Source organism: Alternaria burnsii (assembly GCF_013036055.1).
Source record: "Alternaria burnsii strain CBS107.38 chromosome Unknown 750, whole genome shotgun sequence".
NCBI lineage: Eukaryota > Fungi > Ascomycota > Dothideomycetes > Pleosporales > Pleosporaceae > Alternaria > Alternaria burnsii.
In genome coordinates, this window is record NW_024066108.1 from 1,707,057 (window position 1) to 1,734,607 (window position 27,551).

General features: G+C 50.6%; 11 protein-coding genes across 11 annotated transcripts; 6 read left to right on the forward strand and 5 right to left on the reverse strand.

Annotated features, from left to right (window-relative positions):
* Positions 1 to 105: 105 nt before the first annotated feature.
* GT037_001996 (uncharacterized protein) lies at positions 106 to 2,623 on the forward strand (the record flags this gene model as incomplete). The annotated part of the gene is made up of 2 exons (XM_038927043.1): positions 106 to 638; positions 691 to 2,623. 2 exons carry the CDS (start codon positions 106 to 108, stop codon positions 2,621 to 2,623), a joined length of 2,466 nt encoding a protein of 821 aa, XP_038790335.1.
* A 936-nt stretch (positions 2,624 to 3,559) lies between these two features.
* GT037_001997 (uncharacterized protein) lies at positions 3,560 to 5,135 on the forward strand (the record flags this gene model as incomplete). Its single annotated transcript, XM_038927044.1, has 4 exons — positions 3,560 to 3,623; positions 3,679 to 3,991; positions 4,056 to 4,224; positions 4,272 to 5,135. The coding sequence occupies 4 exons, from the start codon at positions 3,560 to 3,562 to the stop codon at positions 5,133 to 5,135; spliced, it is 1,410 nt and encodes a 469-aa protein (XP_038790336.1).
* An 83-nt stretch (positions 5,136 to 5,218) lies between these two features.
* GT037_001998 (uncharacterized protein) lies at positions 5,219 to 6,238 on the reverse strand (the record flags this gene model as incomplete). Its single annotated transcript, XM_038927045.1, has 3 exons — positions 5,219 to 5,699; positions 5,748 to 5,954; positions 6,006 to 6,238. The coding sequence occupies 3 exons, from the start codon at positions 6,236 to 6,238 to the stop codon at positions 5,219 to 5,221; spliced, it is 921 nt and encodes a 306-aa protein (XP_038790337.1).
* Positions 6,239 to 7,133: 895 nt separating this feature from the next.
* Positions 7,134 to 8,927, reverse strand: GT037_001999 (gmc oxidoreductase; the record flags this gene model as incomplete). Its single annotated transcript, XM_038927046.1, has 1 exon — positions 7,134 to 8,927. One exon carries the CDS (start codon positions 8,925 to 8,927, stop codon positions 7,134 to 7,136), a length of 1,794 nt encoding a protein of 597 aa, XP_038790338.1.
* Positions 8,928 to 10,393: 1,466 nt separating this feature from the next.
* Positions 10,394 to 11,618, forward strand: GT037_002000 (2-nitropropane dioxygenase; the record flags this gene model as incomplete). The annotated part of the gene is made up of 4 exons (XM_038927047.1): positions 10,394 to 10,436; positions 10,486 to 10,568; positions 10,620 to 11,351; positions 11,400 to 11,618. 4 exons carry the CDS (start codon positions 10,394 to 10,396, stop codon positions 11,616 to 11,618), a joined length of 1,077 nt encoding a protein of 358 aa, XP_038790339.1.
* A 435-nt stretch (positions 11,619 to 12,053) lies between these two features.
* On the forward strand, positions 12,054 to 12,516 carry GT037_002001 (uncharacterized protein; the record flags this gene model as incomplete). Its single annotated transcript, XM_038927048.1, has 2 exons — positions 12,054 to 12,212; positions 12,301 to 12,516. 2 exons carry the CDS (start codon positions 12,054 to 12,056, stop codon positions 12,514 to 12,516), a joined length of 375 nt encoding a protein of 124 aa, XP_038790340.1.
* Positions 12,517 to 12,580: 64 nt separating this feature from the next.
* Positions 12,581 to 17,938, reverse strand: GT037_002002 (uncharacterized protein; the record flags this gene model as incomplete). Its single annotated transcript, XM_038927049.1, has 8 exons — positions 12,581 to 13,758; positions 13,814 to 14,062; positions 14,109 to 14,404; positions 14,861 to 15,043; positions 15,360 to 16,035; positions 16,746 to 17,647; positions 17,704 to 17,807; positions 17,903 to 17,938. The coding sequence occupies 8 exons, from the start codon at positions 17,936 to 17,938 to the stop codon at positions 12,581 to 12,583; spliced, it is 3,624 nt and encodes a 1,207-aa protein (XP_038790341.1).
* Positions 17,939 to 18,779: 841 nt separating this feature from the next.
* Positions 18,780 to 20,254, reverse strand: GT037_002003 (uncharacterized protein; the record flags this gene model as incomplete). The annotated part of the gene is made up of 2 exons (XM_038927050.1): positions 18,780 to 19,951; positions 20,194 to 20,254. The coding sequence occupies 2 exons, from the start codon at positions 20,252 to 20,254 to the stop codon at positions 18,780 to 18,782; spliced, it is 1,233 nt and encodes a 410-aa protein (XP_038790342.1).
* A 1,109-nt stretch (positions 20,255 to 21,363) lies between these two features.
* Positions 21,364 to 22,905, forward strand: GT037_002004 (ap-2 complex subunit mu; the record flags this gene model as incomplete). Its single annotated transcript, XM_038927051.1, has 5 exons — positions 21,364 to 21,402; positions 21,451 to 21,809; positions 21,866 to 22,352; positions 22,401 to 22,772; positions 22,825 to 22,905. 5 exons carry the CDS (start codon positions 21,364 to 21,366, stop codon positions 22,903 to 22,905), a joined length of 1,338 nt encoding a protein of 445 aa, XP_038790343.1.
* Positions 22,906 to 24,393: 1,488 nt separating this feature from the next.
* GT037_002005 (uncharacterized protein) lies at positions 24,394 to 25,129 on the forward strand (the record flags this gene model as incomplete). The annotated part of the gene is made up of 2 exons (XM_038927052.1): positions 24,394 to 24,685; positions 24,738 to 25,129. The coding sequence occupies 2 exons, from the start codon at positions 24,394 to 24,396 to the stop codon at positions 25,127 to 25,129; spliced, it is 684 nt and encodes a 227-aa protein (XP_038790344.1).
* A 306-nt stretch (positions 25,130 to 25,435) lies between these two features.
* On the reverse strand, positions 25,436 to 27,329 carry GT037_002006 (uracil permease; the record flags this gene model as incomplete). Its single annotated transcript, XM_038927053.1, has 5 exons — positions 25,436 to 26,287; positions 26,364 to 26,935; positions 26,996 to 27,036; positions 27,096 to 27,185; positions 27,250 to 27,329. The coding sequence occupies 5 exons, from the start codon at positions 27,327 to 27,329 to the stop codon at positions 25,436 to 25,438; spliced, it is 1,635 nt and encodes a 544-aa protein (XP_038790345.1).
* Positions 27,330 to 27,551: the final 222 nt, after the last annotated feature.

Genomic DNA, 27,551 nt, shown 5'->3' on the forward strand with positions numbered 1-27,551 from the left:
TACACTATCGGTAAAGATACGACTACCCCCAGTACACTAGGTACCAAACCAGCATAAGGTTAGTGTGCACCACTAAACGATACGAATACGAACAACATCGACATCATGTTTGTCCGATCACCTCGCAGGTTTGCGATACTCTCTTTTGTAGCATTGGTTTTCATCTTCGCCGTATTGCACCAGAGTCCATGGGCGCAAGACCAGGTTTACGAGCGCATGCCGCTCTTCAACTCGGGGAGGAGACCACAGGAACAGGAGCTCCTGAACGAAGGCCTGGCCGAGTCGCAACCACAACCCGAGGATGCATGGGGTCATGCCGTGCCTGTGCCTGGCGCGAAGCCCAGCACCACTGATGCGCAATTGGCAACTGGCGCAGCACAAGTCATTCCGCCGCCAATGGAGGCCACGCGCGGGCCCGAGGTCGACGCAACAAAGCCCACAAAGTCCTACCCACCATGGGTGACGGCGCCATCGAGGACTGGCTCATTCATCCCTCCCACCCCGAAACCGACCAACTGGAAGGAGTACATGACGAAGATGCTGGATTGGCCGCGACCCAGCTGGAATGGCCATTGGCCGCCTTTTAGTGACTACGTCGACAAGAAGTACGACCCAAACCGATGGGAGCAATTCGACTTGTAAGGTCTTGTATCTTGCGCGCACCACATGAATGTTTCTAACCATGTGTAGGGACTACCGCATCTACGAGTCTAGCCATAACAAGCTCAATGACACGATTGCCTCTGATCCAATCGCATACAAACCGTTCCCCAAGTACAACACCCCGGACTGGAAGAAGAAATGGCACGGTGAACATGTGGCTTGTCTAGGTCCACGAGGCAGGATGCTCAATGAGAGCACCGACGATGAAGTTCAGGTTTATAAGGGCATCCCCGAAGACTTCCCTCCGGTGTACGCTGGCGGATATGATGTCATTGGATTGGACGATGATGTCTGCTTCGACCGATACTCGCGATACGGCCCGTACGGTTATGGCGACGATGAGTTCCCGGAGGAGGTCAAGGACTGGAAGGCGCCAGAAACAGTTCCAGAGTGGCCTCAAGTAAATTGGGGTGCGCTCCAGGACGATTGTCTCGAGCGCAATAAGGAGCGTTACCGACCAAAGGCTCGATCGCCAATCGTGAAGATTCCCAGCACCGTCCTCCCTGAACCCGCGGTGGCATCCTCAGCGTTTGCAATTCCCACAGACACAAGCCGAAGCAACTTGGAGAACCGCGACGAGGGAGAGAAGAAGTACCACCACCGCACCGCCATCCTTATCCGTGCTTGGACCGGCTACAACTACGAGGAGAACGACATTACTGCTATTCGCGCGATGGTCTCCGAGCTCTCTCTTCAGTCCGGCGGTGAATACCAAGTGTACCTTTATGTCCATGTAAAGGACAGAGATGCGCCCATCTTTGACAGCCAGTATGAGTATGACCGCATCCTAAAAGAAAACGTACCCGAGGAATTACGCGATATCGCTATCCTATGGTCAGAGTCCATCTTTCCGAAATGGTATCCCAAAGTTATGGACTGGCAGGTCTACTGGCAACAATTCATGTGTCTGCAATGGTTCAGTCTTACCCATCCCGAGTTTGATTATGTCTGGAACTGGGAAACGGACGCGAGGTACACTGGACATCATTATCATTTCTTCGAGAAGATTAGCGAGTTTGCAGACAAGCAACCCAGGAAGCTATTGTGGGAGCGCAACAAACGCTACTATCTTCCGAGTGTACATGGCGATTACCAGTCATTCGTCGAGCAGACCCACAAGGATGTCCTAAATGCATCCGCAAACTCACTCATCCCACCTCCTGTTTGGGGACCACGCCCATGGAAACTTGCCATACCACCACAGAAGCCACTGGGCCCTACACCACCAACAACCATGGAGGAAGACAACTTTGAATGGGGTGTTGCTGAGCCTGCAGACTTCATCACCCTTCTTCCGATGTGGGATCCAAGGAACACGACCTGGTCTTACAAGGACAAGATCTGGAACTACCTGCCACACATCCGACCAATCTTCACTCCGGAAGATGGTCAAGCTGATTGGTTCACGCATCCCGTCTTCGAGCAGATTGATCGCCGGACTTTCATCAACACTGTTGTGCGATTCAGTAAGAAGATGCTGCAGGCTATGCACGAGGAGAACTTGGTTGGACGCAGCATGCAAGCCGAGATGTGGCCGTCTACAGTCGCACTCCAACATGGTCTCAAGGCCGTGTATGCACCTCACCCTATCTTCAACGACCGCCACTGGCCCGCTGCTTACACTGAAGCCATCTTCGATACCGCATCGACCGTAGACGAGGATACTGGCGAAGCATTGGAACCTCGCCAGGGCGCCTGGACCGAAGAAGCCGACTCGCCATACAACCATGACCGTGAGTTCAACTTCCAAGGCTGGAGTTGGTACTACGCATCACGCTTCCCTCGCAACCTATACCGGAGATGGCTCAACTGGCCTATCGTGCAGCAAAATTGGGGAGAATCAGAAAAGATCGATGGTGGACCAGGCTCTGACGGTGAGCTGGAGCAGAAGAGAATGTGCATACCGGGTATGCTACTTCACCCTGTAAAGAGGATGGCCAAGTACAAGGAAAAGCCTTGAGCGAGACGACGAAACGCAACGCAAGGTCTCACACGACCAATGATTATCAAACTGCGTGTTGACACGAGTATATCTGAACACTGACATTTCTGCGGTGTATAGAAGGGGGGGCGAGCGCTATTCTATTGCGACTTCTTTCATACCAAAAGCATGGGCGGAGCATCAACCTGCCTCACGTTTTGCTTTCTCCACTGATACCTCTTCATGTTTTTCTTTCTGTTACCAGACTTTAATAGTCTGCTGGGCTTCATCGTAGGGATCATTGGCATTTGCTGGACATTTACTTGGCGCTTTGGGAACTATATATGGCATCAGCGTTTTTTACACGCATTGTCACTTGGTTGACAGATTTTTTGGCCCGATGGTCGATAGATATAGATGGCTTTTTTTTTGAATGTATAAGGATTACTGTTCATTTTGTGTCCATCACGGTTCCGTGATTTCACGATTGTTTGCGTATCTTATACGCGTTGGTGAACGAAAAGACACGGCGCTTGATGTTGGTAGAGCAAATTCCTGCCGAATGACGAAGTCCCTTAGAATGCTAAGTAGCGCAAGGTCATTCGGCGACTTCAATGGTTCTTTTTGAAGGATGAGGAATTGGCATTCTCATTCAAATTAACTCTACAACGACCTTTGGCTGGATCAGGCAACCAGCAACTCTTAATGCTCTCTTCGTGGGACGAGGTGTTTGAATTCTATGGCGTTGAGGTAGTCGCAGCGAATGTTGACGTTTCTACGACCAAGAAGTATATCGAATTGATCGTGATGTACCTGCACCGATCACGCGTGAGTGGCCACGTATGCCTCCAAAGGTGCCCTCGTTTTCGAATGAGGGGCATGCATAGCGTCGCGCACGAACCATCCCCAGGGTGACTCGCCATCTTCCAACATCGCGCATGCATCACGTTATCAATCTTGGTATGTAACTTGCACATGGTTGGAGTGGGTGGACGTTCCAAGGCTTGCGACAATTGCAAAAGGCGACGCGTAAAATGCGGTAGGTCTGCCCCAGCTGCTCTACGCAGCCCTAACGCGTGTGTTGACGTCATAAGACCTTTCGAAGCCGCAATGCGCAAGATGCATCAAGGCGCGATTACAGTGTGGTGGCCCTCGTGGCATTGCAATCATCCAATATGGTCGGGGCATAACTACTCAATCTGATGATTCTGATCCTGCGCGTTCCTCTGCGCTCGAGACCATCGCCACCGCGCCGGCGAACATCCAGCAGCCTGTTCCTGAAATACACCCAGGACTTTCGCTCTCTCAAGATGAAACATTCACTGCATTCACCCTTTTACACTTTCTGCCGACTTCGGGTGTTCTGGGCGTTGCCCCTGGGACGATAACGACAAAATCATTCCTTGCGTAAGTCATCTTCATCTACGAACTGCACGTGAGACATGTATTAACTTCATATACCTACATCTAGGCTTGCTACCACGTATTTTGGTATCAAGCGCCAGGATAGCGCCATTACCCAGTTTGGGCTCAAGCGGTACAGTGATGCACTTGGTGCCGTACATTCGGCTCTGGAAGAGTCTATATCTTCGCCTACCTTTGATTTGCTTGAAGCGATCATGGTCATGTCACTTATCGAGGTGCGTCCTATGTTTCTTCAGCGCATACTGTTTCTCACAACGACCAGTCCCTTGTCTCAGACCGCGAAAACGGTTGGATAAATCATGCTCGAGGACTGGAAAGACTGTTCGAAATGCGGGGACCAGAAGCCATGGCATCACTTCCGTGCCTTATGATCTTGGAAAGGACGCGCCCTTCACTTATCTTTGCTGGACTTATTTTGCGCAAGCCGACGATAATGTCGAATATTGAGTGGAAACGTGATCCATGGTGCTTGCACCCAGAACGCGTTGACTCGCTCAAGCTTATGTTTGACATTCTCGCAGACTGCCCTTCACTTTTCGTCCTGCGCGATAAGTTATCGTCGTATCCTGATGAAGAGACAAGGATGACTGCAGCTCGAAGTCTCTCTGAAGAATTTCAGCGAGTGGTCGCCAGTCTGGATAGTTGGGGGGAGCGATTCGCATCTGATCCGTCTCATACTCCTGTCGAGATTCCTGCGGTCCGAACAACACCAATAACAGAGGATGAGGGCGGAACCTTGCGTTCTGCCTGGTCTACTGTTTTTCGGTACCGATCCCTCTATCACGCCAACGCTATGGCTATGTACAATGCTACTACCATACTGGCTCTTCGGTTTTCCGACAGCATTCATGTGGGTTCAGAGTCACCTTTTGAGCGCCACATCCGAAAAAGGCGTATGTCAGAAGCAGCGCTTTCCATATGCCGTAGCGTTGAATATCATCAGCAAGAGCTGTGGGGTGAGCAGGGCAGTTTCGCTTTGCTCTTCCCTCTGCGTATGGCGTACGACGGTCTCAGCGAAGAGGAACCTACAGTAGGCGCATGGTTACAGTCTGTCATACATGATATATCGGCCGGGAAACAGGGGCTGTGGAGATCGGCAAAAAGTCTTCTTGAAATCGGGAGATGAAGTAGCGTCAAACGAAGGGGTAGTCACGCTGCCTTATGACGTTACTGATCACAGACGCATATGGGTAAGTTCTGTCTCATTTATTACGCTAACGCATGTAATGACTCCACGACAATATACTCCATCTTCGCAACTGTCTTTTGGTCTTTTTCCATGCTTTTGTCTGGTTGGCCATGCGCTTTGGTGTCTCTCCTATCTTGCTTCCTGGAGCGTTTCCTTTCTCTCCGCCTTCTCTTCTCCTCCTTCTTTTGTCGTTTGCGCTCCGCCTTGTCTGCTTTCCTTCTTTCTCTACTGTTGAGCTCAGCGCGTGGTTTTGACACGAAATTTTCGGTGGAGCTAATGCTAGAAACACTAGATACAGAGCTCATGCTCGAGTCAGAGCTGTAGCTGTCTTGTTCTTTCTTTCTGATACGACGCTCGATCTGCTTTGCGGCCAATCTATCGAGAGCATTGCGTTGCTCCATTGGTGGGGATACATTGAACGACAATGGTGCTATGTAAGGCATGAGCACTTGTAATCGGCGGTGTCCTACTGTTTGGGGCAAAGAGCTGCTACCAAGGGGTCTTGACGAAGTCAGGAGTGGACAAGAAACGCGGCAGGTTTGTACTCACGCCAGTGGAGGCATGTTTAGATCATAATGAAGCCTCTCTGCCAATTGTCTTTCCTTGTAAGTCGAAACTTTCAGCCCGCGAGGCGCAAAGTATTCTCGATTTGCTGTCTCCAAAAACCGGCTGGTTTGCGTTCTCGTCGTTGCAGCTGTTCCAATTCCGGCTACCATGTTCATGCTGGTACCAGCAATCATTGCCCAATGGTGCGGTCTAACAGTTCTGTAAGATTATGTCTAGGATTCGAAAGAGATATCAACATACACAATGCCTACGACATGGCTTGCTGTATCCAACGCCTGGAGCGGAACTGGTGGGGCCTGAGCGATACTGAGATTATCGAGGAATGCGACAAAATCCTTTTCATGAATGTTGAAGGAAAGAAGATCAGAACTGTACGCTCGTATGAATGGGAACGGCGTTCCCAGTAAACCGCTTACATCGAGCCTCGGTATCACGACGGGTTTCTGCACGATTCCGTAAGTTGCGTTCGCCATTGCTGTTGACATAATGGCTCACTTGGAGGGCTTGAGTTCTTGGCTGAACTGTGCTTGATGACCCAGGAATCCAATCTGTTGCTAGATGTAAAAGTTCGTTGTCGGATCGGGATACAATGTTCGGCGGCGATGCGGCTTCGTATACTGCGAGTGCTTGGTGTGGCCTCTCGAAAGAATGGCTTTGGTAAGAAGGAGGATCCCATGGCATCATGGTATTATTATATTGAGACTGCATGGCGTGGTTACTGCTGTCCGTTCAAGAGTCTAGCAAAGACTATAAGTATTCAGAGCCTCACGCTCGATACGGGATGAGCCGCAGCGAGGTGCATCGTGCGTTGCTCGAGGCCCTGACTGTAGCCCAAAAGAGCCCATTTCTCGAGACTCAGCCTCTCAGGCACATAAGCACGCGGGCATAACCAAGCACTATCAAGCTCAAAGCACTGTAGATCACCATGCCAATGCGGCTGAGTCCTTGAGTATACTAGCCGCTTGTTACTTAGTGCAATTAGCGTCATCTGTTCGGATTGCCTATTCGGGCTCATTTCTCGAAACTTGCCGATCAGTCAGTGGTAGTAAACGCTCAACTTGGAATTCAGTCAACGATTGCGTGTTGAATGTACTGAAAAAGCTAGTTGCTTGGACTTTGGGTGGTGAGCAGCTCGGAGAGTGAAGCCACGTAACAGAAAGCGAGAATCAGAGGTGTGTCTAGTAGGCCCGTTTTTTGGTAAAAGTACTCCTTCAGCACAACCCTTGCCTACGGTGGACAGTACTACGGCACGGCTGCCCGAGATAGAAATGTAGGGCGCAGCAGCACACTCGATCGCGTGCGGATAACGCCTGGTACCTGGAATATGCAGGCGCTGTAAAGATACATTGCTTTTATGGAAGTCGTTCTCTATCTACCTGACTGCGCCCTGATAATCGTATCGGCGAGCTTTCCAGCAATGGCGTAAACGCTGGCACTGAGGTGTCCCGAAATTTGCGTCGGAAAGACACTGGCATCGACAACCCTGACATTGTGCGTTCCGTAGACTTTGCCTTCCGTATCTACGACACCACCCAAGTTCTTGCTCAACATTGCGCAAGTACTCACAGGATGCGAATTACCACCCAAAGACTTCTTGATCCAAGTATCCCATGCTGCATCCCTCCAGCTTGCATGCTCAGGTACTGCTTGGAAACCGGGCGAGATTTCACCTATAGTGTGCTCCGCGAGCGGTAAGGTTGCGAAATGTTTGCGTATACTGATCGCAGCAGCAGCTTGCACATACATGTCGATGGGCAACTGCAGAAAATTTGGATCGATACTTGGCGGCGAGTTTGCATCTGTTGATTGGATGTGTATTGAGCCTCGAGAAAGTGGTATGAGATTCCAGAGCTGTGCGATAATCTGGTGGTCTGTTGGGGCCCATAGGATCTCTGCTAACGGAACCGTGCTTGCTGGATCAAATACCAAGTCTACTTGGTGCTCTAAGAGCTGTTTCTGGGTCTCGACGGAGATGGTGTTGGGCGCGTAGTCTGCGACGATTGCTTCTGCATATGCACTGAGATTGGCCCGGATTTCATCCACGAGAGCTGGTAGTTCGTCTCCGAACAGATCGGAAGCTGTTGGGTACGTAACGAAGGTAGGGTAACCTGTCCAGTTTGTGGACGAGTTATACACTATCCCATTCTGTGGTTGATCTGGCAGATTCGATCCAACGGAGTGAAGTGGGTTGACTATCTTAATACCGAGCGGATCAAGTACGGCAGGGTTACCAACGCCAGAGTGTTCAAGAAATGCTGGTGATCTAATCGAACCAGCTGCAACAACGACTTCCTTCGAAGCGCTAATGGTATGGGTGACGATTTTAGCATCAATCACCTCAACACCTGAAGCAACCATTTCAGACGTCGCTGACTGTTCTTCATCCCAGATGATGCGTGCGGCTGTGGTGTTGAAAAAGACTTGGAGATTAGGCCGTGATGCGATAGGAAAGTAGAAAGACCTTGCTCCATCTGCCCTTATTGGTCCGGTACTGTTCAGCGTCATAGGCCAGGTGTTGAAACCACGCATGTTACCGTCATTTGCATCCGTGTTGTAAGGATAACCGAGGGCTTCAGAAGTCTCTTTAAGTATATCGACGAATCCTTGGCCAATGAGGTAAGGGGTGAAGCCCACGGCAAGCTCTCCATCTTTTCCATGTGCATCATCTTTGTAGATCGCGCCTTTCTTCTTTAATGCCTCACTTGGCTCTTCAAATCCCTCTTGCTTCAAGAAATACTCCAGCATACCATCCCAGTTCCAACCCTCGTTTCCCAGTTCTTCCCACGCATCAATCTGGTCCTTCTCGGCGCGCAGATATGTCATTCCATTGATCGTAGTGCTACCTCCCAACGCCTTCCCTGCCCAGTAATTCAAGCTGTTGTTCCCAGCATATTTTTGAGGCGCAGTCATATACTTCCAGTCAATGGATGTACCTATGAAAAGGCCATACTCTAAAATCGACTTTGGCACGTAGGAGACGTTTGGATTGTTGTATGCGGAATCTCCAGCTTCAATGACTGCAACAGTAACATCGGGGTCGGCGGATAGTCTGTTTGCCACAAGCAGGCCTGCTGGACCTCCCCCAACTATAACATAATCGTATGTCTCGGATGCGCAGTCAGCGCGAATGGCTAGAGCAGCGAGAATAGATAACCAAAACATGATGCGTCATAGGGACCGGAACATGAAACTCAACTCGGGTGCCCCTGGCGCGGCATCACGGTCTATATATCTGGGGTATGTGGAGACCCCGAGAAAGTAGGCCTCCCAAAACCTCCGTAGCGAGTTGTGTGCATGCAGTGGATCGCAAGATATGTCATTGGCTCGTTACGTCATTGCCAAGCTTAGGCTTGCCTAATTATCGGGATCAACAACCCTATCATGTACTCTTCTCGAGCTCACCCCTCTGGAGGAAAGCTGAATATCGATCATGATGCGTTCGGTACGATACTGTCACTGAGCAAGCTCTGGATGGAGAATGTACAAGTCGTACCTAACGCCGCCATATGGACGGCGGTGCTTAGCTCCCATAGGCTCGTTGGAAGATGTGCTAGAAGATTTCCAATAGTCTTAACCAGGAACCACATGGTCTGGAAGCAGACCAAGTACCCATAAACTCGTCCATTTTCTCTGCTCTTTTATCACTTGCTCACCATCTCAGGATACTCGGAAGAAAACGATAGCTTGTACTGTGCTATCCTGCACAGGCCAGTAGGTGTAACAGCCGATCGTATTGCGTGATGGGTATCCCGTTAAATCTGCAGGCTTAATACGCACTGGCATGTCGCTACTGTCAAGAAAAAAGCCTACCATGAGCGCGAAGTGGCTTGAACATGTCGATGATAGCTTGGACTGAGGCTCGACAGTGGTTGGGAACATGGTGACGTGATGTACGTCGTGAAGCGATGCAAGATGATTGAAGCTTCACACCTCGCTGCTCTTGAGAATGATCGTTTCATTGTCGACATCATGCTTAGAGTCGTCGCGATTTAGCAATGCTCGTCAGCTAGAATTCAATCTATTGCAAACGATAGCAGTCGCCAAATATGAATGAACAAACTGACGGACTGCGATGTACTCTTTCCTTGGTGAAAATACGAAGTAGGGGCTTCTGCGATACCCGATGATGCATTCAAAACATACACGAATGAGTCACGATCCATGTGCTGATGTTTTTCCTCTGACGAAAGAATGCGTGGACAGATGGGTGGACAGTGGTGTTGAAGTAACCGTTGACTGCCAAGACACATGTGAAAATGGCTGGGGAACGGCAAGTCCCGTTGCGGTACCAAGCTTCCCCCTCGTCGCCTTTGCATGACAGACGAACAGCTCCGCGTACATCAACATTGTCGCAGACAATCACGAGCGACTCGGCGACACCGAATCATTCGGCGAAAGGGTCTGTGCAAGACTAATCAGCCGACCGACGCGCAGCTGTGTTTGGTGTCGCGGCTCTGGAGTTACCGAGGCACATGGCTTCCCCACACGAATAACATGCCCCAGCCGGCGCGAACGGCCGCAACGTCGCGCGTCCGAGTGTCAGATATATTCTCATCTCGAGTTCTAGGCGTAGCTCTCACTCGTACATTCACCTCTAGATAGCCGTTTTCCCATAGACTATAGTCAAGATGCCTTTCAACACTGAGCTCACCAGGGCCCTCGGCATCAGAGGTAACTCGACTGGCGCAACATGGAGAGCGAGTAGCTGACACTTAGATAGTGCCCGTTGTTCAGGGTGGTATGCAATGGGTCGGATACGCTGAGCTTGCTTCCGCTGTCAGCAACGCTGGAGGACTGGGCATAGTACGTCTGCCACCTCATTACCCATTCGAACACAGTCTCACGATAGCATAGCTTACCGCTCTCACCCAACCCACACCCGAAGACCTGCGCAAAGAGATCCGACGATGCAGAACGATGACCAACAAGCCTTTTGGCGTAAACCTGACCCTCCTCCCTGCCATGGTGCCTCCGGACTATGCCGCCTACGCCCGCGTTATCATCGAGGAGAAGATCAACATTGTTGAGACGGCGGGAAACAGCCCTGGACCAGTCATCAAGCAGCTCAAGGCTGCTGGCACTATCATCCTGCACAAGTGCACTACCATCAGACACGCACAGTCTGCGGTCAAGCTTGGCGTTGACTTCCTGTCCATTGACGGCTTCGAATGCGCTGGACATGTTGGCGAGACAGACATTACCAACTTCATCCTGCTCAGCAGAGCCAGGCAGTCGCTGGGTGGTATTCCATTCATCGCGTCGGGAGGTTTCGCAGACGGTCAGGGTTTGGCCGCCGCGCTGGCTCTCGGTGCCTGTGGTATCAACATGGGTACGCGCTTCATGTGCACTGTCGAAGCACCCATCCACCACAACATCAAGCAGGCCATCGTCGACGCACAAGAAACTGACACCGCTCTTGTCCTTCGGCGTTGGAAGAACACATCGCGACTTTTCGCAAACAAGGTCGCGCTCCAAGCCGTCGACGTCGAGAAGACCAGCACAACCGGCAAGTTCGAGGAGGTCGCTGAGTTTGTAAGCGGAAAGCGAGGACGTCAAGTATTCCTGAACGGAGACAAGGACTTTGGTGTAAGTGCTACAATTCTCCTCCAAAGTTTGGCTAACTGATAAACCTAGGTATGGACCGCTGGCCAAGTAATCGGCCTTATCCACGACATCCCCACCAACGAAGAGCTCCTCAACCGTATCGAACGAGAAGCTGTCGAGACAATGAAGCAGAACCAAACGCTCTTCATTGAGGACGGAGAGAAGCCTGTCGCTGAAGGCGCTTCGATAAACAAGAAGTCGAACAACCCTCAGGCTGAGGTATGGGGCATCGGCAAGAGCAAGCTATAGAAATGTTAGACTGTATAGAATATTTAATTGAAGGAAGCCTCCTCCGCATGGAACACAATTATTTCCCCAGCAGTCTCAAAGTGCATATCTACGCATACCCAAGCCCTGCAGTAGCGTGGTTATCGAGTCATGGCATGGTGCACGGCAGAAAGCAGTTTCGCTAGATTGCTGACCTACACGCGTAGGTTTCGTGTTGAAACTAGAGACCCTGTCGCCACTATGGACACCAACATCCCCATCTTGAGTCACGATGACGTCGAATCCACCCCATGATCACCAGGTGCCCTATCCTACGAAATTACTTCTCGCCCAACTACCACAGTCAGTCGAATATCCAACGCTTCGACCCTGGATTAGATTCACGAATTCGTTTGTTAGAGAGCTATATTGCATGATACACCCTTTTTTACGAACCTCATTTAGAAGACCACCATCATGTCTTCCTTGACAGGCCAAGAATCTTCCAACACTCAACCTCGAAACCCAGTCAACTCTGGTGAAGACACTGCCGGAACTTTCAAAGGTGATTCAAGCGTTCCATTCAAGACGGGTGGGTCAACAGACCCTGCTGGCTTGAGCGTTTCAGCGGATAAGGTAAGCTTTCCACCCATTATGCCATCTCTTATCACGTATGTCCCGCATGAAGAACAATATTCTATCAACAGGATACTTACAATCGTAGTCTGCACCAGGCCAGCAAAACGCCTCAGGCACTTCGGAGCAACGCCGCGGAGAAGACGTGACGCAGAACACTAAGCAAGAGTACGAGGGGAGCAGCAGTGTGGGACAAAAGACAGGAAGCGAAAGTTTGATTGATAGTATAGAGAAGAGCGTACACGAGGGCGATGAGGCAGATCGAAGTGGAGTAGATGTCGGGCAAGTCAGTACTGGACGATAGGTGGTCAAATACAGGCGTCTGGTTGGCTTGCATGTTTCGTTAGACTCAAGGTACAGGCTCTTTCTTAGAGATTAGGTATGCCTTGTGCACCTACAATAGCCTCAAAGATTGGCCTGAAGAGGCTGCATCTGTAATCGAGACCAGACTGTGGCAACACAGTAACACCACTTCCTCGTACATTCCCAACGTCGCCAAGGACACCCAAACTCCAATCCCCTTCTATCACAGTAGCATTCTGGTCTTGGTATAGTCCACCCATGACGAGATCATAGGCGCCGACCAGAACACTACCCTCAGCTCCAGTACCGATCGCATTCCATCCTGGCCCAGCGTACGGGTTCTTCGCGAATCTGGCCCAGGTGCTCTGCATGAACTGTGCGAGAGCGTATTCCTGCGTCGTTGTATTTGCGCGTTCGTACGTACGGAACACAAGAGGGATCTCAGAAGCGTGGTATGCGCCGAGCTGTGGGTAGGCTTGCGTATTGATAAAAGAAGCGTTATAGTAATAGCGCCAGGCAGGAATGCCAACGGAGGCTGTCGCGTTAGCCCATAGTGCTTGTGGACACTGGAATGTGATCTCAGTAGAGATCTGTGAGATCACATCATAGTCGTTGGTAAGGCCATTACTTCCAATTGGGTATGCAGCTTCAATCTCAGGAATGAGTGCTGGGGCGAGGATTCCAAAGGTCGCCTGGAGGTAGGCAGTAAGATTTGTTTGTCCAACTTGGAAGACGCGTCCTTCCTGTGCATTCGTGCCTCCCAATACTGGTATGTGTGCAATATCTCCACTCAGGCGACGTGCTGCTGGATTTGATACCAACGTGGTGTTATCAGCAACTGGATTAAACACGAGAGAGTTCTGATTGATGATGTTGCGAACAGTCGTTGCATTCGCGGCCCGTACACAAGTCAAGTTGCTTCCATATGTACCCGGGCACCCGAGTGTCGCTGTCAGATTATTCCAAGCAGGTATGCTTGAGGTTTGAGGAGCCACGCGATAGCTATATTGCCCACTCTGGAGAATGGCAGCCCGGAACGGCGGCGAACCACCCTTCGGAAAGCTGGTCAGTAAAGCATCAATCGAGAAAGCACCCGCACTTTCTCCAAAAATGGTCACTTTGGAAGCATCGCCACCGAAAGCGTGGATGTTCCGCTGAACCCAGTCGAGAGCAAAACGTTGGTCTAGAAAGCCGAGATTGCGTGCCGCTAATGGCAGTTCCGGTGAAGCAGGAAAGCCGAACACTGTATGTTGTTAGAAAGGGGAGAAGGCGTTTTCAAAGCTTTGGTAGCATCTTACCATTCGTTCTGTAGTTAGTTGTCACTACGATGACATCTTCATAGGCAGCAAAACTGCTTCCATCGTATGTATCTTGACCAGCATTACCAAATTGGAGTGAGCCGCCATAAATCCAAAACATCACAGCTCGCCCAGTACCACCTCGCGGAGTCGCTGGGGCATAGACATTGAGGTATAGGCAATCCTCCGATTCCTCAGGTGGTGGGTTGTTGAAGACAGCTTGTGTGAACTGTGAGCTCGATAAAGGGTCTAAGGATATTAGCGTATCTCAGTAAGTTGCATCAATCTCCCATACATCGAAACTGTTGGATACATGCTGGCTTGAATTCTGTGGCGTTGACCGGTTCTTGAAAAGGTACGGCAGCTTGTGGTGGAGAGAACCTTTCAGGTGGTGATGCAAATGGGACACCAAGATATTGATGCACTGGCCCAAGTGCGTATGGCAGTGAGGTAGATTTTCCGATTATCACTCCGGTATCGATAGTCGCTGATGGTACCTCACTGTCGGAGGTATAGTCTGCCCAAGTTGCAGTTGGACTAAGAGAAATAAGCACGAGGCCAACGAGGCTGGACGCAGAAGACAAAAACATGCTGATGTTATGAAGTCCCTACTACTACCACAAATCAGCCTCCCATGCTCTTTATACTTAACTTGATGGCTAGTAGGCGCGAGCCCGAGGTCAAAATGGTAGTCACTTTCGTTGCAAGCCATGTCGAGCTTGGCGTGCATTACGCTGCAGCATCCATGAGGATTTTGTCCAAACAAGTATGCTTTTTACTACGCGGGGCCGAGGCATACAGCTCAGCTCCGCAGCTAGGGAACGTTAGGGCGTCATAGCCATCCCGTGTATGCATTTAGATTGAGGGTGGTGCGCAGCTCGCGCCGTTGAAATTGGTGTCACCATGCATTGCTTGCTGGAGACATAGAAACTTTCATTTGATTATAGCAGCAAGTAAGTTGTAAATATCTAGATGTGAAAAATGCACGAAGAGGCAAGTTTCGAAGAGAAAAGAGGTGTGAAGCTCTCCCACTACTGTAAGGGTGACGCGGGATTTTGCGGGGTGCGTCTCGCTTCGGTCCCCTGCCACCAGCAAGCCTCGCCAGAGTTCATTAGGCGGAACAACAAAGCGTCCTTCATTTGTCCCTCTTCATCAACATCGGCAACCACGCGAATTTGGCCGTCAAGTGAGAATAACAAAAGCATAGTACCGCACCATTTAAACTCCAACCTAGGCAGCTCAGTAGAAGGGGATTGAAGGCGCACTACCTATCCTTACCTGACCCCAACTATACACGATCTAAAATAGCAAGCTTGGCCATCTAAACAAATCATCCTTCTTTGGAGCATAGAAGATCGTTACCTTTTTAATCATCCTCTCTCTTTATGCTATGCTGTGTTGGATGAGCATCCATGCAACGCCACTCCCATGTGGAGTTCCGAGGATAGCCTTTCCTTCTTCACTTTGTATATCGATTGTAATACCGGGCCAAAGTTCGTACATGCTACGACCATGCATCATGATAATTTTATTGAGCACTAAGAACGTCCCGGAGTTCTGAATCTGAATGCGGAAGATATAGTTAAGCGAGATGGGCTGGACAAGTGGAGAGTGAAAAGAGGAGAGGTATTGCAGGAAAGCTACGTCTGACGAGTGGCGCAGTAACGGTAGATCAATATCTTCCTCGTCTTCAGCACCGTCGAAAGCTGTTGCATGGGACGGTGAAAGATTGGTATCCGCAATGAGAACGCCAGCGCTCGGGTTGCTGACTTGAGAGAAGTATCCACGTATTGTCTGAGGTACTGTGTACCCATCTGTTTCTGCTGTATAAACTCCATATTGATGATGTGTCCTGACGTTCTCTCCTCCATCGTACATCATCTTGTGGTTGACGTTCAGGTCGCGAAGCGCTTTGGCAGTATATTCGATTTCGAAGCTAGTCTGGTTGGTCTCCAGGTAATAGCCATGCTGGGCTAGTTCTTTCGTGTGCTTGAATGCGCTTTCAGTGGACTTTTTGGTCTTCTTAATCAACATTTGCAACAGCTTAGTGCCCTTCTCGACGGCTGCCTCATAGTCTTGGTCCTTTGCCATCCTAGAGTAGAAACAGATAGTGTGTGGCTTAGGAAGTAACGGAGAGAGGATTATATGGAAAAGTGAAAGAGAAAGGTTTTTTGTGAAGGCGCTTTCTCGTATGAGGGCGAGAGCTGCAAGGGTAGGCTTCGCTGTGGATCGAGAGTGTCAACACAATGCTGTTCGTGCGGTCAGGCCTTGCTTCACCACTCGTACCATTGACAGCTGTATCTACTGCTACGTCAGGACCTCAACCCTACACTTCGTTTACCCATAATACTGCGAGCTATGATCGAGACAACAAACTTTACCTCTTGGTGCCACTTCCAACGCAGCAAAAGCAGCAACCGTCTTGTAGAAGCATACGAAGCTCTTGAGCATAGTAAATATGAAAGGAAGGATAAAGCTGAGGTTTCGTTGGAGGCTCTTTTTGGGGAGGCTGGGACCAGGAGGAAGTGTGATGCGAACAGCGATGAGGTCGGGGAAGCAATGCAACGGCATGGCGGACGGCAGGTTCTATATTGTGATATTCTGGTAAACGGAGAGTGTAACTGGTCAACATGGGCGGATGGTATTGGAAGCAACTTGGATGATTATTTGCGGCGTTTCAAGATCGTGTACTGCTGCTCAATGCTCAGCGTACTACTGATGGTATTGATATTCTGGTGTCATAGTGATCGAACGATATGGAGCCCGCTATATTTTAGCCAGAACGCCTTTGCTACATGATATCAGGCCAATCGGGCCTAGGTACTCGAGCTTCTTTTAAGCGAATTGAAGATTTTTCCAGTTCCTGCGCGAAGTTTCAGGATCATGCCGAACACCTAGCGGTCTCGTATCCAGTCCTTCAGACTGGCAATACTTGATCGTCTCCTTCTTCTTGATCCGCTGCCCTCCACGCCGACATCCATGCTCCTCCTTCCGCCATCTATACTCCTGCGTCCTTTGCTCTCTGTATCCAGCACGACCACGAGAACGGTACAGTTGTCTGCACCCTTCATGTTGCCCTCCCTTGAAGTCAGCTCGTCAGCAATCTGCTTGGCCTCCTTCCCAGACTGCCATCCGTCGACTGCTAGCCGTGTGCATTCCTCTGCCTCTTTCGCTGAACCAACGCCGTCTGAAGCGAGCAGTATAAGAGACTGACCATGGAGAGTGCGAACGGTGAAATGCGCTTTGTTCGATACGAGATCGTGTATTGCAGTCCTTCCTGGAGCAAGACCTGTTTCTACGCCAGCCAGATCTGAAAGGTCGTGACCTGCTAGACGGTTGACGCGAGGCTTCTTGTAATCCAAATCTCCCAGAGCGCGCGACATGCTCACGCCGCCGATGCGTGCGATACCGGATCGGTAGTTGATCTCGCCACCTGCGTCTTCTATCCTTCTCTTCTCCAATGGGCTGTCTGGCGCATGCTCCACGCTTAGAGCCTCCACGTTCCACCCCAAAGAACTTGTGCCGGAGTCAGCCCGTGAGGGGGATTGCGGCGATAAGGATTGTGGAGATTGTGGTTCGTGATCTGCGAAGAAGACATGGCTGTCGCCTAGATTGGCTTGTATGAGCAAGTTTTGCTTCGTGTCGACGAGAACAAGAGAGACGGTTGAGCCTCCGTCGAGGTTGTCGCGGTCGAGTTCGCGATCTACGGCTTTGAGGGCCAGCTGAATGGCATGTTTGTACTCGGCTGTATTTGATGCCTTGGGGTTGCTAAGATGGTGTTCGAGATGTGTATGGAGATGCTCCGCAACGTGGTTAACAGTCGCTGTACCGCCACTGTGATCCCAAAGTTAGTCTGAAGTCATTACCTCGTGGTACGCGGCAGCACTTACTGGCCATCGTACACGGCAAAGAGAGCGAGATCTTTCCGTGACTTGATTGAACCTGGTGTGAGGGTAATGTACCGATCTTCTTGGTCTTCTCGCGCCCCCAGAATCTGTGGGGAAGGAAGATGTTAGCGGAGAGTCTCGGTCGCTGCTCGGGACAAGCGGCATCTAGAAGGCGGGAGTATGCAAGGGACACACCACGCACCCTGCTGACACCAACGTCGATAATGTTAACGCTCATTGTTAGTTATTTTTCTTGAATGAATGGATTTCCGCGTGGGATGTGGTAATGATAGTTGAGTGCCCCGTGTTTGTTTTTACATCAATTGTACCTCGTCATAGGCCAAGCAATGCCCAGCAACACCTAAGGTGGCCATAAGCGGCGGCACACGCGACCATCACAGCCACTACGTCATCTGCCCTCTCGACGTGCATGAACTGAAACCAATCAAGGGACCGCCCGCGCCACATTTTATTGGTTTATGCACTCAGCCTCAATTGCCTAGATCATTGTGATGCGCAAACGTGCAACTGTTGAGCAGTCTAGAGCGTGGGGAGCGTGGAGAAAAGAAGGGTCATGGTGGGGCACGTGACGTCGTGACCTGCATGTAGAACGCGTTCGGCCCAGAAGTTTTATATGAACAAGCAATTGTGTACCTGTAAACTGGTTTGTTGTTGCGTCTTCACGAGACCTCCGTTTTCAACCAAGCTACGCTTGACAGCCCCGGATCCATGCACGATATTCGAGCAGGCGGGGAAGTCCGCCCTCGTGATGCGTTGTTTTTAACATTTGGTACGTCGATCTATCAATGCTTGGCAGTCGAGCGGGCTTCCTCGTGAAACCTGATAGATGCTTGAAAAGGCTGAGATGTGTTGATAGAAAATGCCTCATCAACTTGCACTGCCTCAAAAGCTAAGAGCTAGCAAATACGGGCAGCTAGTTCGGCCCTTTCGTGACACCCACGAAATCCTTATATTTTCGTCCGAGTCCATACTGATGTCTTCCGCTGAACGTTAGTGTAAGCAGGAGCGAAGGAACGAAGAACGCTCGGCGACGTGCAGACGCGCTATCATGGTTCTCCTCAGCCCTTCCGGATGACACCGCTGTCCATCCACTCCGCTCTCAGCTTGGCCCAGATATTGTCTCCTCTGAAACCCCAAGCCCACCTCTCATTCCTCAGGCCCGCCAGCTTGTCTTCTAAGATACGCTTGTCCTTCCTTTGGTCCTCTGTCCACTCGAGCTTGGATAACAGCTGTATGCAGGAGATCTCTTCGCTCATACAAGCGGTGACAGCGCTGAGACGCTCCTCGGGATTCATATCATACCCGTACATTAGTTCTCTTCCTGTTTCCATGGCTCGTCGGTTGGTCTTCAGATGATCCAACAATCCCTCAGGCACCGGAGGCGGTTTCACGCCTTCGATTTTGATACGGCAATGCGGACACGTGCGATATGGGTATTTCGCCTCTTCAATCTTTGGTGTTCTCATCCACTGCTCGAGACAAGCTTTGCCAACAATGTGGCCACAGTGCTTGATTCGTACAGGATAGTCGGTTAGCAGCTCTTCGATTGGGCGATCTGCAAGGGAAGTGTATGAGGTTTGGCAGATTGGACAGCAGCCAGCGTTATCGTCGACAATGGAAGTGTTGTCAGCCGTTCTGGTAAGTAGAGAAAGGGGAATGGCGCATGCAAAATGGTCGACTTCCATGAACTGAGTCCTCTCAAAGATACCCTCGCGCGTCTCAAACAATTCAGCATCCATGCCAGATGCATGCTGAAGACGCTCGGTCAGTTTCGCGCCTGCTCCAATGACATCTCCTTGACGTTCAACATAGTTGAGGTGGAACACGACCATGAATGCTGCACGCAATCGCTCCAATGGTGACGCAAAATCACGGTCTGTAAGTGCCATGTAGAGGCGTTCCAGATCAGACCACTCCTCTTGCCGGCCTTTCAACTGCTTTTCTATAGCGCGTCTGAACATCCCTAGCTCGTGCTGACGGCTCATGAACCTGTTCTGAGATTCCAGCATACCCAATAGCCATATTCGTGCAGCTTCTGCTTCTTTATCAGTCTCCACATCACTCATGCTTGCGAGACGAGAAGCATGAAGCGGACTCGGAAAATGTTGTTGTTCAAGCTTGCGAAGTTCTACAGGCCCTTGAGGAAATGCGCTCTCTGAGCTCTTTTGACCCTGCCCGAACTTGCGCAAGTCTCGCAGGCTACGGATCCGTGAACAAACGTCTCGATATACTGCGATCGTTAGCGAAACGCCGAGAAATTGGAAACCTAGGGTGCACTAGGTAATGCGTCTTTTGGGACAAGGGCACATCGAGTTGTTCCCTTATGCTCGAAATGGTGCTTCCAAGTCATGCACTTGTAAGATTGTGCAACTATAGCAACGGGGAGTACAGCGAATAGCCTCAGGGCGCTCTCGACAGCGCAGTTCCAGAGGAGAACAACTTGGAGAAAACGAGCTCCTTCTTATAACGTACCTGCTGCACTTGCCGGCGCATGGCTTATCAGTGGCACCGAATCATCTGATTCAGACGCCATGATTGCGTACTCGCAAGATTGGTTTGCGACGTAACGCTATCAGTTGTTCGGAGAGTGGAATGGAGTTGAAAAGTTCAGAAATGAAGGTTGACCAGTGTCACAGCGTTTGCTACACTGCAAGTATAGAAGCGACCTCGGGAGTGAGTGGGGCAGCCCGTTTGCACCCCGCACGCGATTGGTGCCTGTTGCGCTTCAGAATATTGAATTGCCGTCTGAATCAAGCATATAGGTGACTAGCTAGTAGAAAGGCTTAGTGGGCCCATCCAAGAGGAAACAATATGTTGACTTAATTCACAGCCAGTACTGAGCCACGCGTCTCTGATTGATACAACAACTGCAACGCCAATTCTGCCTGGAGCCAACACGTAGACTTCTCAATACAAGCTCTCCAGAGCATAAGCGACTCAGGACGATATATCTTTTCTTCATAGTTGCGTGCGCCGTCGATTCACTTGGGAAGATATCGGGGCTTAGGAAATAGCTCGGTTCGACAGTATAGACACGTATAGCTAACCTCCTGAGCTGCGTGAATTCGGAATCAATGATATTCATAACAGTAGGTGAAGACATGAAACAGTCAGTAAATCGTCCAAACTGAGCTCACTGTCAAAGATCGTGGACTCCATCTCGTTCGGGCTCTCTGTCTTTGTTGAAAACTGGGTGACAGATATCTTCGGGCCGACTCATTGCAGCTCCAAGAAGTCGGAAAATGGTTCTTGAATTCCATGATGTTACTTATGAATGCCTGTCTTGATGGCGTGAAGCTCCTGGTCAAGGTCAAAATCCAGCAGAACACCAATTGCCCACGGATGATACGGAAGTCGCCCATGTGGTCCTCGACGACGTGCTGTATAGGTGATTATTGTAGAAGACTAGTGGTTGAATGGATTCGTAGAAGTTGCATAGGAATGAAGGTGGTGTTGGGCAGCGGAAAGACCTAGTGGGCGGGAGGGTCTTGGCGGGGCGGGAAGAGCCGCGATTACTCTGGCATCACCGAGACGCGACAAGGACATAGCACGTATACCCCTCGATCGCCTTTTCCTTGCGCACCATGACCCGATAGCTGATTACTCTTCTTGTACCCTTTACAGCACCCACAATCCCTCATAATGGCGTCGGCGGTCTTCTTTCTAGACCTGAAGGGCAAGGTATGGCGGTCAAGTCGCTGAAGAGGCTACATACTGACTATTGCTTAGACCCTTCTGGCGCGCAACTACCGGGGAGACATCCCCATGTCAGCCGTCGAGAAATTCCCCATTCTGCTGAGCGAGGCCGAAGACGAGAGCTCGGCAGTCCCACCATGCTTCTCCAGCGAAGGCATCAACTACCTCTACATCCGCCACAACAACCTCTACCTCCTCGCCCTTACCAAACGAAACACCAATGCTGCCGAGATTCTCCTGTTCCTCCACAAGATCGTCGAGGTCTTCACTGAATACTTCAAGGAGCTTGAGGAAGAGAGTATAAGAGACAACTTTGTCGTCATCTACGAGTTGCTCGATGAGATGATGGACTTTGGCTACCCACAAACCACTGAGACTAAGATTTTACAAGAGTATGCTCTGTTTCCAATCCCTCGCATGGATTTCAACTAACACCATGTGTGCGCAGATACATTACACAAGAGTCGCACAAGCTCGAGATCGCACGGCCACCTATTGCAGTCACAAATGCCGTCAGCTGGCGAAGCGAAGGTATTCGATACCGCAAAAACGAAGTCTTCCTCGACGTCATCGAATCACTCAACCTTCTCGTCTCCGCGACCGGCAGCGTGCTACGATCCGAGATTCTGGGTGCTGTTAAGATGAAGTGCTACCTATCTGGTATGCCTGAGCTGCGACTAGGTCTGAACGACAAAGCCATGTTCGAGACCACCGGTAGGGCTACACGAGGAAAGGCCGTTGAAATGGAGGATGTCAAGTTCCACCAATGTGTGCGATTATCGAGATTCGAGAACGACCGGACAATCAGCTTCATCCCGCCAGATGGCGAGTTCGAGCTTATGAGCTACCGACTCAACACACAAGTCAAGCCCCTCATCTGGGTAGAGTGTATAGTGGAGAGTCATTCAGGCAGCAGGATCGAGTACATGTTGAAGGTAGGCCAACAGCTGGAATTCGGCATTTAGTAGGCTGACATTTTGTAGGCACGAGCCCAGTTTAAGCGACGAAGCACCGCGAACAACGTGCAGATCTCGATACCCGTCCCCGAGGACGCAGACACACCTCGCTTCCGAACAAATATCGGTACCGTGCACTATGCGCCTGAGACCTCATCCATAGTATGGAAGATCAAACAGTTTGGTGGCGGCAAGGAATTCCTCATGCGCGCCGAGCTTGGTCTGCCATCAGTACGTGGTGACGACGAGAAGGGCGGTGGTATGATGGGAGGCTTCGGAGGCAGCATGGGTGGTGTTGGTGGCGGAAAGGCGAAGAGACCCATCAACGTCAAGTTCGAGATTCCGTACTTTACCACGTCAGGTATCCAAGTGCGGTATCTCAAGATCATTGAGCCTAAGGTGAGTGTAAGCCATTTTGCAACCAAAAGCACGATCACTGACATGCATTCAGCTGCAATACCCATCGCTGCCGTGGGTACGATACATTACACAATCGGGTGACATCGCTGTGCGGTTACCCGACGTGAACTAAGTGGACGTGCAAAGCTTGGTCCGAAGAATATACCAATACGATCATGGAACACATATTGTCCGTGCCCTGACTTGTAAAAAGTGTGCTCTTTAGAGACATGTGAACCGCGACAACAGATCAGGATTACTGCAATGTGAAGTAGCGATTTACTGGAAATGTCCGCAAGGCCACGTATGCAGAAGCCTTGCGCTCATACGGTACGCGAGCAATATTCGTTACATGCGACAAAGACGACTTTGCTCAAGAAGAAAGTAGCCGTGCATGTGCAGTTCGGTACATTGTCGCGCTCAGGTTCATCGAATACCGACATGTCTTCCAATATCTACTTTGTATCAGCGCAGTAGATTGTAGCGAGATGAAGGAATTGCGTGGATCGTTATGTGATGCCCGGCATGTAACATGCAAGTTTGCACTTGGCGGATCCTGAGTCAGCGCGACTACGACGCACTCACTTCTAGAATCAACAGGACGCGTATACCATCGCACACGACTTGTACTTATGTGTAATCGAGTAGTGATGGTGTTGTCAGGGTAAGCATCGCATCGGTGCTCGCGTCTCCGTTTATGCCGACGATCGACGGCCGAGCTTCCTACAACGTACGTCTGAGTATGGTCCTCCCTCAACCTCGATTTCCAATCGTACACTACATTATCAGATACGCAACTCATAAAAACCAGCGACACCAACAATCTGTAAGACAGTTGCCTTACAAAGCTCTCATGATGCTGCGAAGCAGGCATTGCCAACAACCGATATATGCACGCCCGGTGATACCATAGCACCTTTCTCCGCGTTTTCTCCCCACCTCATTCTCCGAAGAAGCACGTCGCACGCATGTCTCACGCCGCCCTTTCTGTTTATAGCCACAGGATCATCCTCCAATATCCCAATTATCCAATCGAATGTTTCCCAATCCATCATCGGCCAATCTAGTCATTTCTTCAAGCTTTGTTTGCCTGTTTGCGTACTCCACAAGGCTGAGGGTTTGACCCTGCATCACCACCATGCCAATGACGCTTGCGTACCTGCAAGACTGCCGAGACCACACACGCATACGCTTTTCAGACGCGTAAGCCCTGTAAGCGTTGTTGCTTGTCATCTCTGATGATCATACGCTTCTTCGCAGCTCGTCTTAGTCTGGCGATCCTGTGTAGGCGTGTGGAGTTGGTGGACTATCCTCAGCTGAGCCTCGCGGGCCCCCTCCGGACGCTTTCTCTACGACGGAGGGGGATGGTAAGCTACGACAGCATCCAATGAGCTCATGGGCCGCGTATGTCGTGCCTTGGGGTATTTGAACATTGGTGTGTCGCGTGTGGAAGCGTTTTCCAGAGCTAGAAAGACAGGTGCGACTTTGATGTGACAAGGCTTAGTATCGTTGCACAAAAGCGAGTCACTACATATTCTGGATTACCACCGCGCTCTCACAACATAACAAAAACATTACCTTGGACACGAAAAGCAAACCCTCGGGTACCGATTCCAACAGAATGAAGTTCACCTTGACCGCCATCACAGCGCTTGTCGCGCCTATCGTTGCGCAGAGCACAACACCTGCCCCTACATCGACCGACCCTTGGTACGGTTCCGGTCCACCATGGGCTTCTTCTGATCCGGCAAAATGGTCTTCAATCTACCAATCACTTCTTTCCGAAGGCAAGATCCCATCGACCCTCACTGCGGCGCCTTGGCCGACCGGCAGTTATGGTCCTGGTCAAGGGCCCTGGGGACCAGGAGGACCGCACGGCCCAGGTGGTCCTGGAGGACCCGGACACTGGGGAGGTAAATACCTCGTCAATCTAAACCTAAGATCAGTTGCTAATCCATTGTCTAGGTCCTGACGGCCCCGGCCCGTGGGGCTCCTCAAACTGGGGTCCATACAGCGACTGGTCCACTCGTTCAGACTGGCGCAACGGCCCTTGGACGGCATGGTGGGGAGGCAGCGCATGCCCCCCATCAGACTGGCCCGGTTGGACAGCTGGACCCTGGAGTAGTTCTGCGCCATGGACGAGCTGGAGTGGATGTTCAGCTTCGACGACGGCAACGAGTGTTGTTACCACGACGATTAATGGAACAGCGGCTACCACGACTGCGTACGGACTGCAAGTTGCTGCTGCGAGTGCGAGTACCAATGGCGATGCGAGTACAGGAGCTGGTGAAAAGGCTACGGTGAAGATTGGTGCTGTCGTTGGTGTCGTGCTTATGGGAGTTGTCGTTGCTTTGTAAGGAGAGAATGTGCGAATATGATGAGATGGCTGTGTTGGCTATCGTCGGTAAACTTGTCACTCGTGGTTCAAGCATGCATTGGTATGGCGTTGGAACACACGAGACGAAGTACGCTCTTTGATGTTGTATACCCTCTTTACTCATATAATGATATTCTGTATGGTAAAAGTCAAATCTGACTCACTTACCATTCGAAATGAATGACAGTTCGATTGGGAATCTACCTGAAGGCATGTTTCTCATATCACTCGTATGCAACGAGGACTAGCCACATCTAACTCTCAGACCTTCACAAGGCTTTGCTATCTACAAAATTCTACTCATCTTAGCCTTCCATCCTGTCTTCTCAGTTCTGTTCTCTTCTCCACTGCCTACACTAACGCCCTCATCCACAACACCTGCTTCATCGTAAATCTCATCCGGATACACCGCCCTCTCGATGAACGTCTCTTTTGGTGGCGCAACTACCATCTCCAAAAGTACATACACTAGGGCCGTCGCAGTGAAGCCTAGCAACCAACCGAAACTATACGGCCTTGCGCCCACGCCAGCGTCAATGTTGGGGTTGATGGACTGAATAAAACCCGGCATGTTCGGCGCAACGCCAACGAGAAAAGCAACGATGGCGCGCCAATTGCAGCCGCTAGTGTACCGGTAGATACCATGGTACTGATATAACGCCAGAGTGTCGTACTTGCCACGATGTACGACCCAAAAGTCCACTACCATAATCGCAGCAATCGGTCCCAGGAAAATTGCATACGCAGCCATGAAGTTCAAGAAGCTACCAGCCGACGCGAGGATCTTCCAAGGAACAAGTGCCCAGCAGAGTACGGCGCAAAGTAATTGGCCACGACGGATGTTGATGTAGCGGGGGAAAAGAGCTGTCAGGTCGTTGGCTGCGGAAAGGGAGTTTGCTGAGATGTTGACACCGAGAGCGGCGAGGGCGAAGGAGAAAGCGGCGAAGAAGCGACATGCACGGTTGTCCCAGTGCGAAATAAGGGCCATGGGATCCCACTCCACAGTGCCGTATTTGACGGCGCCGGCTGAGGTGGCGGCGACTCCGATGAAGGCAATGAAGGTGAAGACTATGGGCAAAAAGGGGACGTAGATGCATTGCCATTTTACGGAAACGCGTGAGTAGCGGGAGAAGTCAGACTGTAGTCTTATGTCAGTATTTCAAGACCATGTAGAGTCCTTTCGGTAGTAATCAAAAGACCATGGCAGGACTTACCTGGTTGACAGACAACGTAGCATAGTTTCCAATGACACTCGTGAGTGATGACAAGAAGCCCCAGGAATACGCGCTTCCCGTCAATGTAGCCTTCTGATCCCACATGTCACCGCCGCCCTCTGTGCTCACGAAAGCCCAGATCAGGATGGCAATCCACGCAATCGGCACAATGATGCTTTTAGCCATAAACAGCCATCTCAGCTCGTTCGGATGCATGACCAAAAATGGTACGCTTCCCAACCAGAAGATGAAGAAACTGATCATAGTCGCCGTGTCGATGCCTTGGCTCGCCGGAATGCCATTGTGCAGTGTGAGGAAAGACGGCCAGATGGCGCCAATCATGACACGAACAGAGTTTGCACCGTTCATGTTTTGGATTGCGAACCAGAAGATTGCGAGGATGGCGCGGGAGATAATGGCGATGTAAGAACCCCAGAAGCCCCAGGAGGCGCGAGCAATGACTGGAAAAGGGACATGGTGGAGAACACCGATTGCACCGTTAAGAGCAATGACGAAGGAGATGATGAAGAAGGCGAGGGCGACTATGCCGAGGGATTCGCGCCATGTAAGACCTTATTAGTGTTAACAGACGTTTGATTGGTAGCTCAAGACTGTAGAGTAGGGAGAAATACCAATTGCAATGATACTGGATGCAAATTGCCATGTCGCAGCACTGGGGGTTGTATTAGCATCTGATGTGTTGTCGGGTTCAATATTCTTGAGGATACGTACTTGAAGGCATCCGAGACCCAATACGAGATGAAGCTTGTAACACCCCACTTCCTAGCATGCCTCGGGACAGGGTCAAGATCTTTGTTTGTCCTGTGTAGCATCAATTAGTACATATGTTCATGATTGCGCATCTCCGGACCGAACTCGAACTTACCATCGCGAATTTCCTATCGCAAATGTACTCTCAGGTTGCTCAACCCGAAGCGTCCAATGCGGCTTCTCGATGAACGGCATCTTGGAGCCTGCCGTGTGCCGACGATCAAGGGTGGGGTGGATGTAGAAATGAAGTCCTCTCGCGCGACGGACACGAGCGCCTCTTTATCCTCTAGCATGATGCACAGTCTTGGTGCAGATCTCCGAACTGCGGCCATTCTGGATTGACGTTACGTCGATATCTCTGGCAAGAACCCGATAAGATAAGCGCCACAATCCCGACCATTGTGTTCAACCCATGGC